Genomic DNA, 12,415 nt, shown 5'->3' on the forward strand with positions numbered 1-12,415 from the left:
GGGGCACGCGGGTGCGGCGGGCGGCTGTGGGAGGCGGGTCCCCGACGCGGCCGCGGTCTCCCGTGAGGGCCGCTGCTGCCGGCCGCGGCGCCTCCGGAGACACACCGCCGGCCCGGGGGCTGGGGTTCCCGCGCCCGTCACGGGGGTGCGGACGCGCCCGGCCGCCCGTCTCCTCACGGCGGCGTTTGCCCCCCGTTGTCGGAGGAACGTCCCCGCCGCCGCGCGCGCTTGCGGCCGGCTCCGCGGGCTCGGTGTGCGGGGACCCGGCGGCCTCGGGCGCTCGCTGCGCCTTCCTGGGCGCCGGCGCGCGCGCGGGGACGGAGCGGCCCGGGGTGGCTGCGGTCGAGGCGCGGCCGGTGCGGGGTCTCGGCGGGTCTCCCCAGGCTCTGCAGACCGGAGCGAGGGGCCTCGAGGCCGAGCGCTCCCTGCCGTCGGGTTCCAGCCTGTCGGAGTCTGTGCCGTCGGCGCGGGGCCGTGGGACGTGCCGGGGCTGCGGACCCGCCGCCCGCCGTCGCGCCGCGCCCCTGCGTGAGCGGAGAGGCCGCTGTCGGGGGAGCCGCTCGGCGCCGTGTCCGCGTGCGCCTCACGTGGCCGCACCTTCGCGGCCCCGCCGGACGGTCCGGCTCCGCGGCGGGTGGGAAGCGCGCGACAGCCGCGGCGGACGCGGGGCGTGCGGGTGGCCCGAGCGGCCGCGGGTCCGGGCCGAGGGAACGGGGCGTCGCTCGCGGGCGTCCGCCGGGGTCGGCCTGTGGGCGGCGACGGGCCACCGCGACGCTTCCGGGACGCCAGAGTGACGCGCGTGCGCGGCGCTGGGCCGGCGACCCTTCGCGGGGGCGGGCGCCGGGGTCGCCGAGCGGACGTGCGGGGCGCCGAGGGGCGGCCTCGGCCGGGCGTGGGCTCGCCGGAGTGTCCCCCGCGGAGCCACGCGGGCGGCCCGGCGGGGGACTCGTCGGGTGCGGAATGACGCCGGGCTGTGCAGGGCAGTGTCTTCTGCCCGCGGAGATCTGAGGGGTCTGGGCCGAGGGGGCGCCCGGGGCTCCCTGGCCACAGCCGCTGCCTTCCGCTCGGGTCGTGCTCTGGGGTCCTGGGCCCGAGCCCCGCGCCTGCTCCGCTTCTGTTTCCGGAGGCTGTAGAGTCGGGGCGCACTGTCTATTGCTTTATCTTTCTCTTGTTGTGATTAACGCGCAGGCTGTTGCCCGAGGGGTCGGGGTCGCGCTTCACGGGCCTCCCCAGTGCCCGTCACCCCACGGCCCAGCCCTCCCACCCCCGCCCCTGGCGACCCTCCGTTCTTTTCCTGAGACTAAAGGTCTCTTAGGGTTTGGTTCCCTCCGGTTCCGAGGCACGTCCCGTGGCGGGATAGTCTCGTCTTTCTGATGAGCGGGACCCTCTGCCGCTGTAGCGCGTCCGTCGTTTTATCTCCACGTCTGCTCTGCTTGTGCGGAGACAGATGAACCAGCTTCCTTTGGGGTTTTTTGACTTTTTACTTGCAGGTAGGATTTGTCTCTTGAAGACCACACCCGTGCGAGCGCCTCCTCGGGGCAATGCCCGCGAGGGCCACCGCGAGGGCCACCGCGAGGGCCCCGGGGCCCTGGGGGCGCTGGGCGGGGGCCTGGGGGCGAGGAGGAAGCGGGAGGCGGCGCCCGCAGACCTTCTCATCCTCCGAGGGTCTCCGGCGGGGCTGCGGCCCATGCCCTTCCTGCCCGCTGCGGCAACCGCCCACCTGCCCCTTCGGGATGGACTCCGGCTCTCTGGTGGGATTCGTTCCGCGGGGGTCTCTTGTGCCGGGGTCTGAGTGGGCTGGAGGCGCCCGGGCGGCAGCGTCTGTCTGGGTGGCCCGCTCGGGTGATTGCGGAGCTGCACCCGCGGGAGGTGCCCGGGGCCAGAGCCGGCCCCTGCTGCCCCTGCTGCTCCTGCTCTAAGGTTTTGAGAAACCAGGACTCTCTTTTCTAAAGTGGACACGAGTTAGAAACTTTGTATTTCTGTCGTTTATTTCCACTGGCAAAGTGTGAGGGTTCCTGTGTCCCCACGCCCTCCCCAACTTGCCCTTTGGCCGCCCCGGGGCTGGGCCGTGGCCTCTCACCCCGCTCGGGATCTCGTGGTCCCCAACGCCGGGGACGCAGAGCTGCGCGCAGACTGTCCAAAACGTCCACTCAGTCCGTTCACCGACTTGTACACTCTCTTCTCTCACCGATGAGGGATAGTTGTTTATTCTGACAGATGAACTCCAGATCTATTCTCCCAGTCTGTAGCTTTTCCTCATTTTCTCAATAATATCTTTTGAAAAATAAAAATTTTAGATTTTGATTGTCTGCTCTATCACATTTTCTTGTATGGACCACCTCTTTGACATTAAATAGAAGAAATTTTTGTCTAATGAAATGTCATGAAGATTTTGTAGTCATTTATAATCTGTTTCTTTTTTTTTTTTAAACGTACGCTGTGCACCCAAGGTGGGGCTCAAACTCATGACCCTGAGATCAAGAGTTCAAGGCCCTACTGAGCCAGGCAAGTACCCCAATTTTGTTTTTAGGATTTTACTGATTTGAGAGAGCGCGAGCAAGTGGTGTATGTGAGCAGGGGGAGTATCAGAGGGGGGGACGGGAGAGCATCTCAAGCAGAATCCTTGCTGGGTGCAGAGTCCGAAGCAGGGCTCGATCTAATGACCCTGAAGTCATGACTGAGTTGAAACCGAGTCAGTCGCGTAACCAGCTGAGCCCCCCAGACACCCCTTTTGTTCTTCTAAATGTTTTATAGTTCGTACGCTTGGCTCCTTGCTCCGTTTTGAGTGTCTGATGTGAAGCAGTGGCCCAAATTCATCTTTTCGGGTGTCCATTATTACCAACTGTCTTAGCATGGTTTGTTGAGGATTTTTTCCCCAATAAATTGTCCTGACATCTTGGTTGGAAAGCAGCCGACCTTAAATACACGGTTCGTATCTGGATTCACCATGTGGTTTCACAGACTGACCTCACGCCTCCCCGTATGCCAGTACCGCCCTGTCTTGGTCACTGTAGCTTTGTATGATACTTTGTAAAAAGGGAGAGTAAGTCTTCCCAGTTTGCTTATTTAAAAATCATTTGAACTATTCTAGCTTGTGTTGGTTTCTGGATGAACTTCAGGGTCAGTTGCCAATTTTTGCAAAGCGGTCGGCTGTAGTCGTGACTCCGATTGAATGGTCTGTAAGGTCCGTCTGGGGTCAATGGACATCGTGCACTACTGTCAGATTCTCTTCCTGTGGATTTAGAACCTCTTTAATTTCCCTCAGTAGTGTTTTATCGGTTTTGGTGTGTAATTTTGGAGTTCTTCCATTAAAACAGCTACATACTTTATTTCCTGCTATTTTGAATAGAATTACTTCCATGATTTCCATTTTGCCTATTTCACTGCTAGAATGAGAAATGAGGTTGGCTTTTGTGTTGTTGTGACCTTGACGACCTTAGTTCTAGCTCTGGGAGATGTTTTTGATACTTCTTAAGTTTTTCTTTATACAGGATTACGTCATCTGAAAATAAGGACAGTGCACTTTGTATTTTCCTTTTTTATTTCCCTGCTGAGCAGAGAGCCCGATGCGGGGCTCGATCCCAGGACTCAGATCATGACCTGAGCCGAAGGCAGCGGCTTAACCCACTGAGCCACCCAGGCGCCCCTGTATTTTTCTTTTTTAAAAAAAGATTTTGGGGCTGGGTGGCTCAGTGGGTTAAGCCGCGGCCTTCGGCTCAGGTCAGGATCTCAGGGTCCTGGGATCAAGCCCCGCGTCGGGCTCTCTGCTCAGCGGGGAGCCTGCTTCCCTCTCTCTCTCTGCCTGCCTCTCTGCCTACTTGTGATCTCTCTCTCTGTCCAATGAATAGGTGAAATCTTATTTATGTGTGGACTTTCCTCTCTAGATTTCGGTAACGGAAGTTGCTTCTAGAAGAGGAGGAGGAAAGGAGGCGATACCCGCGACTCGCGCGTCTCTGTGGGCTGAACGTGGCTGAGCGGCAGGGACGAAGGCGCAGGGAAGCCGCCCAGCGAGCCGCTGCAGGGCAGCTCGGGTCAGTGGCCCTGCGCAGGGGGTCGAGGGGGGAGGCAGGGGTGTGGGGAGTCGGGAGACGGGCAAATGCAGGGAGGAGCTCGAACACGAGGTGGTGGGTGTGACGGCAGCCTGTGAGGACAGAGAGAATGAAGGCATTTGACCTTGGGGCCATGAAGCTGAAGACCCGACCGGTCACGGTTGGTGAGGTTGGGAGGGGGCGCGTGTCGTGGTTCGGAATGAGCCTCCCGCCTTCCGGGGCTGAGGGTGACCAGCCGACCTCACGGAGGACTGGGTCAGGGCAAGGGTCGGGTTCTGAGGGAGCCGTGCGGGCGGCCTCGCGTGGGGAAGCGCACTGTGCGGGAACGTGCTGATGCACGTCCTCGGACCATCCCGGCCGTGGCCGCTCCCCAGCTAAAGCGCTACGGCATCAGGCCCTGCGGGGTAGCGGCCGCCCACGCGTGAGGCGCTTTACACCCACCGTGGGGGTCAGTGCTCACCAAGCCCCGGACCTTCCAGGGCAGAGGACACCAGCAGGCTGGGGGCTGCGGGGCCTGGAGGCGGCCAGTGAGCGGGCGTGGGGGGCGCGGACGCGAGTCCTCCCATGGGGGTGGGTCCGGGAACGCAGGGCCACAGCTGACCGGGGTCACTGTTTCCTCAAATCCCCGCCGGCCGGCGCACACGAGCGTGGGAGGACGGCATCCCTCCTGCCCTCCGTCCGCGCGGCGCCAGGTCCTCGGAGGGAGAACGTCGGGGCGGGTCTCAGTCTCCGGACCTGAATTCGGTCTGGAAGGTAGAACTAGTGGACGTTGCTGCAGTCCGGCCGCTGCGGACCCCTCACAAGCAGAACACTGGAGAAACTCGATTTGGCCGACTGAAGGCTCTTTCCGTCTTACAAATCTCACACAACACTTTAAGAAAGATACTTTATTTAACGGAAAGACCGTAATTACTTACAATCTGAGAACCCCACCTAATAAACTGGTTTCAGGAACAAGAGGACACTGCAGGGCACTAATGTCCGTCTTCACTGGAGGCCGGAGCGGACTCGTCCCAGCAGCGTCGGGTCTGGCAGCGTCCGGGACGGGCAGCACCCCCCGTCCTCCGTGCGGTCTGGGACGTGGCTCAAAGGTAGGCGCAGAGCCGCTCCAGCTGCCCGGGGTTGGCGTCACTCAGGAACAGCAGCTCCTTTTTCCCTTCTTCTGTCTGAGCTAGAGCGGGGGAGACACACAGCTGGCAGTGCTGTCGGCAGTGCCGTGCGCCCCAGAAGATTCTGTGCGCAGAGGCTACGTGCTCCAGACGGTGTTGGAATGTGACGACCGCTCCCGGAGACCCCGCTTCTAGATCCTTTCTCTCAGCAAGCGACTATTCTGTCCGTCTCTGTTCCTCTGCACTCCAGCACGTCTCCCTCTGCTCCAAGAACCTCACCCGGCCTTTCAGACTTTGTCGCACGCCGACCCCCTCAGAAATCTCCGCGCCGCGGCCCCCGGCCCACCGATGCTGCAGCCGCCCTTCCCTCCAGTCCCTGGTGATGTCCTCCACGGCCGCTGGCTCACTCTCGCCCAGGGACAGGACCACCACGGCCTCTGCTCCGCTTGCCTGTGCCTGGGCCGGGGTCAAGGCTGCGGTGTGCGGCCGAAGGCGCCGTGTCCACAGAGCGGGATGGGCGGAGCGTGGGTCTGGCCTGGCGCCGGCGGGCCTCACTCACATCCAGGGCTGGGCTTCGAGCCCGAGCCGCTTATTCTAGACCGACGTGAGGTGGTGGGAAGAAACGCACCGTCTAGTAACTGCCCCCCCCCCCCACCGCCACCTTTCTTGCCGTCTGATAGGCCAGAGAGAAGTCGAGAAAAAGGGAGAAAGACCACGCAGGCCGCTGCCGTGGGAAGACATCAAGGCTCTGACTTGAGGGGGCTCCGTGAGCAGAAACTCGAGAACCAACCTTTCTCATGCTGCAGCCAGCTGTTCTCCAGGTAGTACTGAATGCAGCGCTCAAACTCCTCTGGGCTGTAGTTGGAGACCAGGATGGGAACAAAGGGGTCCAAGGCATCAAATCCTTCCTGGAGAAGGAAGAACCGTTCAGTGACCTGACCTCAGCGCGTCCAAGGTGCCCGCTTTCCTTCTCTGCTCCTTGCTCTTGGCCACCCTGCCGCACACAGGCGCCACGACGGCAGCTGGCCACTGTCGCGCGTGGCCTCCTGCATGGTCCTTGTGCCAGGGTGATGATGCCCACGGGGGAGCTGCCACCTGCTGTGCAGACATAGTGACAACTCCTTTGTTTACAGTTCTGCCTTCAGTAGTCAAGCCACTTAGTTCACAAACAAAACAAGGGCAGTGATAAGCCACTAACCGGCCCCCACTGAAACTAGTCCGTCACCAAACCGCAGTGCAGCTTGCAAGCACAACAACGAAGGGACCAGGGACCGAGCTCACTCCTGAGCAGAGCACCTGGACCAACGACCCCGCCCAGGACGACAAAAGCCCGGAGCTCGGGCTGCGCCCCAGGGCCAGGCCAAACCCGGAGAGGTGATGGCTGAGCCGGGACGCGGCTCACGCACGCAGAATGGGGCAGAGGGGAGGCTGCGCTGCGGGCGGTATCACCCGAACTCAAGGGGGTTTCACAGGAATCAGGGAACGTAGAGTCGTGTGTGGGTGTGCATGTGAGGACGCGTGCCCAGAGCATGCGCGTGCGTGTGTGAAGGCGGGAATCCTGTGTCCTGGGTTCTCACACTGCCCTGGGGGCGTCGAGGAGGGGACCGCCCAGACGTGGGAAGCACACAGCACTCGGGTCCTGGAGTCTAAATCCAGCCCATGCTCAAGACAGTGGGGGGAATTCAGTTCTACCTCCTGAAGAAGGCAGCCTATTTTATTTTTTCTAAGACTTAACTTATTTGATAGAGAGAGAGATCACAAGCAGGCAGGTAGAGAGAGAGGGGGGGAAGCAGGCTCCCTGCCGATGTGGGGCTCAATCCCCAGGACCCCGAAATCATGACCTGAGCTGAAGACCTTAACCCACTGAGCAACCCAGGTGCCCTAAAGGGGCCCTATTTTAAACATTTTGTTTTAAAGTATGCTCTATGGGGGCCTGGGTGACTCCGTTGGTTCGTGGGTCCAGGGTCCTGGGATCGAGCCCCCATATCGGGTTCCCTGCTCAGCAGAGAGCCCGCTTCCCCCTCTCCCTGCTGCTCTGCCTACTTTTGCTCTGTATCTCTCTGTCAAATAAATAAAATCTTTTCAAAAATATAAAAAATAAAAGTAGCCTCCAGGGGTGCCTGGGTGGTTCAGTTGGTGAAGCGTCTACCTTTGGCTCAAGTCATGATCCCGGGGTCCCTGCTGGCCACAGTCGGCCTGATGGGCCCCGCCCTCCTAGTCTGTGCCTGCTCTGTCAATTAAATACATAAAATCTTTAAATGAATAAAGGTTCAATACCCAAGGTGTTCTAGGAGTTTGACCTCATGACCCTGAGATCAAGAGTCGCCTGTTCTGCCCCCCGGTACCCCCGGCCCCGGGACCTGGTGTCCACATACCGCTGTCCTCTACAACGAACCAGGGCTGCCTGAGCAGTGGCTGGTTCTGGGCCTGGGTGTGGAAAGTACCGGGTGAGTGTGGAACGCCCACGCTCCTCGCCCACAAGTAAAGCCAGGGGTCGAGAAGGATGGGGGTGTGGGAAAAGCACACTGAAGCCAGTCCGAAGGGGTGTCTGCTGGCCAAATCTGCCGTCGTTTAAGCGCCAGAACGGAGAACAACAGTGGAAGAGGCGTCTGCGTGGCCACGCTGAGACAAGTAAGCGTGGGAAGGCCAGGAAAGTTCTTACACGTAATGGAAAGCCAACCCACGTGTGTGGGAGAAACGTGGGAGCTGGGAACTATCTGCCAGCACCACCGCTGGGTTTCGGAAGGCACACGGACGGACGTCCAAGCTGTCAGGAGTGCAAGGGGTAGCCAGGGAGCAAGATGGCCACCACAGCGTCTTCACCGAGGACAAAGCAGGACAAAGCAGATGCGCGGCCCCGAACCAAGTGTTCAGGGTTCACTGTGGCGGCTGCTGAGAGACGCCATCCAGGGTCAGCGGCGGACGAGCCGCAGAATCCCCTGGGACTGGCAGGTGCTGTCCCAGATTGAGAGAGACCAACAGACCAGGACAGTCGAGGGGACGCATGGACCAAGACTGTTTCTGTGCGTGACACTGGGGGAGCGGGCAAGACCACAGGACGTCCTAAAGACCAGGTGCCAGAACTTATCGGTGCCAGATCCGTGATTTTAATCATTGTGCCGTAGATTCTGGATCTGGAATGTCTGATTTCAGGCAATCATTAGAAGCTTGCAGCATGTCTCAGGTCACTGTCACAGAACTCGGGGAGAAAAGCAGATGGAGAAGAATAAAGCCAACATGGAAAAGCGTTACCACTTCAGGAATCTGGGTGAAGTCAGAAACGAATACGGTTTTTCTCCAAGTCTATAATTATGTTTAAAAAAAAAACCAACCCCCCAAAACAAAAGGCTCATCAGACAGACCGACTATCTAGGGGGAACCTGATGTTCTGGTGACCGGACCTTTCCCAGCAGCTCCTGCGGCAGATAGGCCATCCGCGGCGTGAAGAGGGACCCGGTCTGGCTCAGCGCCAACACCACGGCGCCTCCGTGCTGGAAGAGAGGCCGAGAGGCCGGGGGAAGAGAAGGGGGCGGACAGGAAAATGCGTTGTCGTCATCTGGATTTTTAGGACAGGCAAATGGCAACTGAGCAGGTCCCTGGTCTGGGCCCGGCTCTGAGCACGTGCGGCCGTGCGAGCTCCCGGGGAGCGGCGAGCTTCCCAGGGCCGGGCAGGTGCGGAGGTGCTCTCCGATACACACAAACAAGGCCCGTTCCCAAGCCAGTGGGGAGATTGCCAACCAAATACATAGAGTTAATTTATTTTTAAAGATTTTATTTACTTATTTGAGAAAAAGAGGTACCACGAGAGGGGGAAGCAGACTCCCCGCCGAGCAGGGAGCCCAATGCAGGGCTCGATCCCAGGACCCTGAGATCATGACCTGACCCAAAGGCAGATCCTTAAGAACTGAGCCCCCCCAGGCGCCCCTAAACACAGACACTTTAAATGAGGAACTTTCTGTCCCTGAACTCAGAGACTGACAAGCAGCAGGTGGTCCGGACACTCACCCAGTCGTTTCGCACCATCTTCCTCAGGCTGTGCACAAGCGCCAGCTCCTCGGGGGCCATCTGCATGCCGCCAGCAGGCGGGGAGGGACAGAGGTCAGGCCAAGCTTTGCAAACGACTGGCCACAACTAGAGCTTCCCGCACGGCTACATAAGCTCAGTGGCTGGTGGCTGCCAGCCTCGGCCCCCCGCACCCCCTGCCCGGTTTCTGATGAAAACCAGCCACGGGGGGAGAGCACCGCCCCTTCCCCACACCGCTGCTGTCGCGTGCTCCGAGGCTAGGTGCTCCGGCCGCCACGCTATGGAAACCGAGTCACTTAGCCTCGTTCTGAAAGCACAGCGCCAAGAGCAATGGCCAAAACCCAGCTCCCAGGGCGGGGGTTCATTTGCAACCACCCCCCCAACCCTGAGTTTGCACGCTCCCCGCCCCCCGGTGCCATTTTTATGCTGTGTTTTAATTCACATGCTCCCAAGGCGAGCAAACGTGCACGGGCTACAGGCCTCGCCCCGGCGCACGCACGGCGGCACCCGTGGTCAGTGACAGAGAAATGCTGGTGTCCTACCAGGCTCTTATCTTCTCTCTCCAGCGTGGTCCTTCCCCAGAGAGCATTGACTCCATCCACCGCCACCAGGAGACGGAAAGCACCCGAGCAGCTCTGACTCTTGAGTTCTTTGAGAACGATGCCAACGGCATCCGTGGCATTCTTCACCCGCGTCAGGCCCTGCAGGGGAGAGAGGCAGGGGCTTGGGGCCCAGGAGAGGCCTCTGCCTGGACGGCGGGACCCGCCCCGGTCTACTCTGTACCTGCTCAACCACTTCTCCCAGAGGCCGGCCTTTCTCGGTGCTTTCTCGCTTATTCCACATGTATGTCTCCTGAATTTTTATCTAAAAACAACATGAAAACCAGAGAAAGGCTATTTAGCCGAAGATAAGCCCATCCGTAGTGCGTAGGTAGGAGGGTCAGGCTGTTAGGAGTGAGTTTTAATCTGTTTTTCAAGCCCCGTGAGCAACTCCGGGAGAGAGGTGACCGCTTTCTAGGTGACCTTTTCTACCTAGAGCGTTAAGAACGGAAGCCGCTGGGCTCCTGACTACAGACGCCGGGACGAGGCCTTGGCAGCCTGACACCGGCACAAGCTCCCAGGTGACCCTGACTTGTGTCCAGAGTCGAAACTCGCAGCCTAGAGACTGTATCGAAGAATCACCAGAGCAGAGAATGATGCCCCCAGTACATTTCTGGTTCCAAAGAAGACCTTGATCAGGAGAAAACGCTGTGGCTGGAAATGGGCTTTAGAGGGTCTGCGGCTGTAGCCTGGGACGAGTCAGGGAATCCGTGTGGCCTTGACTTTGCCTGGGGGGAAAGTCTCACTTTCTCGGGGACGGCGTGTCAGGTCCCACGGATGCGACGCCAGCTTGTGCCTCCGCGCCGAACGCGGCGGGGACAGGAGGGCCTGGCGGTCCCACCGCAGCACCCGCTCTCCAGGGTCACCCGAGCTCAAGGCACCAGGATCGCGTCCACGCGCGCAGCGGCGCGCCGGGCTTCTGGAGGCTCCTCACCTGACTCAGGAAATGCTCGTTGGCCGTTTTGAAGCTCTTGAGCCAGCCGGACGCCTCCACGGGCTGGTCGAAGCGCTGCCTGTTGTAGGCCGACCGCAGCAGGCCCCGGCAGCTCTTCACCCACAGGTGAGCTGCGGAGACAGACGCACAGACGCGGGAGGAAGCCGGGCAGTGACCGATCCGCTCTGGACGCCCCCGCCTCGCGCCCGCCCCGCCCCGCCCCGCGCTGGAGAGGCCGCCGGGGACCTCGGACCCTGGCACGGACTACGACGACCTCCCGCGGGCTGGGGCCTTCCTGCGAGCCGGGCCGGCGGGCGAGGGGAAGCGCCGGGACCGGAGGACGAGAGGGAAGGGAAGACCCACTCGCGGCGTCACTGTGCGACGCTGTGCAAGGGGACGGGCAAGTGTACATCGTGCGTCCGGGCATCAGCCGTGTGTTCCTTAACGCCCTCTGGCCTTAGAGGCCATGCTGGTCCCGCTGAGGTCACCAGCACTGCAGTTTGTGCCCGAGGCACGCCGCAGGGTGACAGATCACCAGATTCCCAGTTTTTATTTTTACTTTAACAGAGAAAGAGAGAGAGAGAGAGAGAGAGAACGGCCAGGGGGAGCGGGAGAGGGAAAAAGCAAACTTCCCGCTGAGCAGGGAGCCCGATGTGGGGCTCGATCCCAGGGCCCTGAGACCACGACTGGGGCCATAACCAAGACCGGGACACTCAGCCGACGGAGCCACCCAGGTGGCCCCCAAACACTCCATTCTTACTATCAAGCGGCTCTCGGGAGCTGTTCGCCACATCTCTTGTCACATGCAACCGGCCTGGGGTGACCGCGACTGTCAGGCCGGGCGAGCTCCACCGGCCGCTCCCCGAGCCGCAGCCCAGCGCCCGCACCCCAGCAGGGAGGAGAGGGCCTCCTTACCGTCGGGAACGTGCACAACCAGCCAGTCCCGTTTGGCACAGAAATGAATAACATGGCAGAGACTGAGGGTTTTTCCTGTCCCCTTCTCCCCATCTAAAGCAGCTGCGGTCAAGGAAAACCTCACCACAAGGGCTCCGGCCTGTCAGCAGAGGGCCGCTGCCCGCCCCTCTCCCGTCATCAGTGAGGACACTCCGGCAGGCGGCAAAGGATACAGAGCACGTACCGCACGGCCGGGTGAGCGAAATTGGTGCCGTCCAGGTACCGCAAGAGCTCCAGGGCCGGCCTCCTCACCATCAGGCAGGCTTCGTGGAAGGTCTTCACCTGGCAGACGCGGGAAGCAGGGCGGGCTGGGGCGAGGGGCGCGGAGCAGACCCGGCGGCCAGAGGGCCCCGCTGCACGCCCAGCCCCTGTCCGCTCGGGCGAGGCTGGGCCACTGGGTGCAAGGTGCACCCCAGGCTCCAGCTGACTCCTGCTAACACAGCAGTCCCCGTCTGCGGATTTGTTAACGACATGGAAATCTACAGGCGACCGCGGGCACCTTGTCACACGCTCCGCAAACCACCCAGGACTAACTCACTGAAAGAAGGTAAAATGCTTCACGAGGTATTTGACACATGCTAAGTGCTGAATGAATGTCAATTCATTTAAATCTATTTTTAGCTAATTCTTAGGAGTATTTGGACTTTTCTCTAGAAACACATATGTGACAGCTCAGGAGCAGGTGTGACCAGGGACCCCACAAGCCACCCTGGATGCCAGAGAACGGACACAAAAGTTTCAGTCCCT

The 12,415-nt window shown here is 60.5% G+C and overlaps 1 protein-coding gene and 2 long non-coding RNA genes across 6 annotated transcripts in view; 2 read left to right on the forward strand and 1 right to left on the reverse strand.

The window, feature by feature from the left end:
- Positions 1-1,571: 1,571 nt before the first annotated feature.
- Positions 1,572-11,835, forward strand: LOC309850156. 2 transcript variants are annotated; one of them, XR_014304114.1, is made up of 3 exons: positions 1,572-3,184; positions 3,885-4,031; positions 11,729-11,835. It is a non-coding gene; the product is annotated as an uncharacterized lncRNA (long non-coding RNA). The 2 variants fall into 2 exon arrangements; XR_014304115.1 differs by lacking the exon at positions 11,729-11,835 and adding an exon at positions 5,839-5,942.
- DAP3 (death associated protein 3) overlaps positions 4,922-12,415 on the reverse strand; it is a 32,968-nt gene continuing 25,474 nt past the window's right edge. For 2 of the 3 annotated variants that reach the window (XM_082703619.1, XM_082703620.1), the window contains 9 exons: positions 11,842-12,098; positions 11,630-11,722; positions 10,715-10,845; positions 9,965-10,045; positions 9,724-9,882; positions 9,164-9,223; positions 8,560-8,649; positions 5,949-6,066; positions 4,922-5,220 (listed from right to left, as the gene is read on the reverse strand). In XM_082703619.1, coding sequence (XP_082559745.1) covers positions 5,135-5,220; positions 5,949-6,066; positions 8,560-8,649; positions 9,164-9,223; positions 9,724-9,882; positions 9,965-10,045; positions 10,715-10,845; positions 11,630-11,722; positions 11,842-12,098 — 1,075 coding nt within the window. In that variant the 3' untranslated portion in view covers positions 4,922-5,134. The remainder of the gene's footprint in view (positions 5,221-5,948; positions 6,067-8,559; positions 8,650-9,163; positions 9,224-9,723; positions 9,883-9,964; positions 10,046-10,714; positions 10,846-11,629; positions 11,723-11,841; positions 12,099-12,415) is intronic. The other variant, XM_082703621.1, reaches the window with a different exon arrangement.
- On the forward strand, positions 6,184-8,467 carry LOC309850161. The gene is made up of 2 exons (XR_014304120.1): positions 6,184-7,074; positions 7,137-8,467. It is a non-coding gene; the product is annotated as an uncharacterized lncRNA (long non-coding RNA).

The sequence above is a fragment of the Mustela nivalis genome, assembly GCF_964662115.1.
Source record: "Mustela nivalis genome assembly, chromosome: 16".
Taxonomy (NCBI): Eukaryota; Metazoa; Chordata; class Mammalia; order Carnivora; family Mustelidae; genus Mustela; species Mustela nivalis.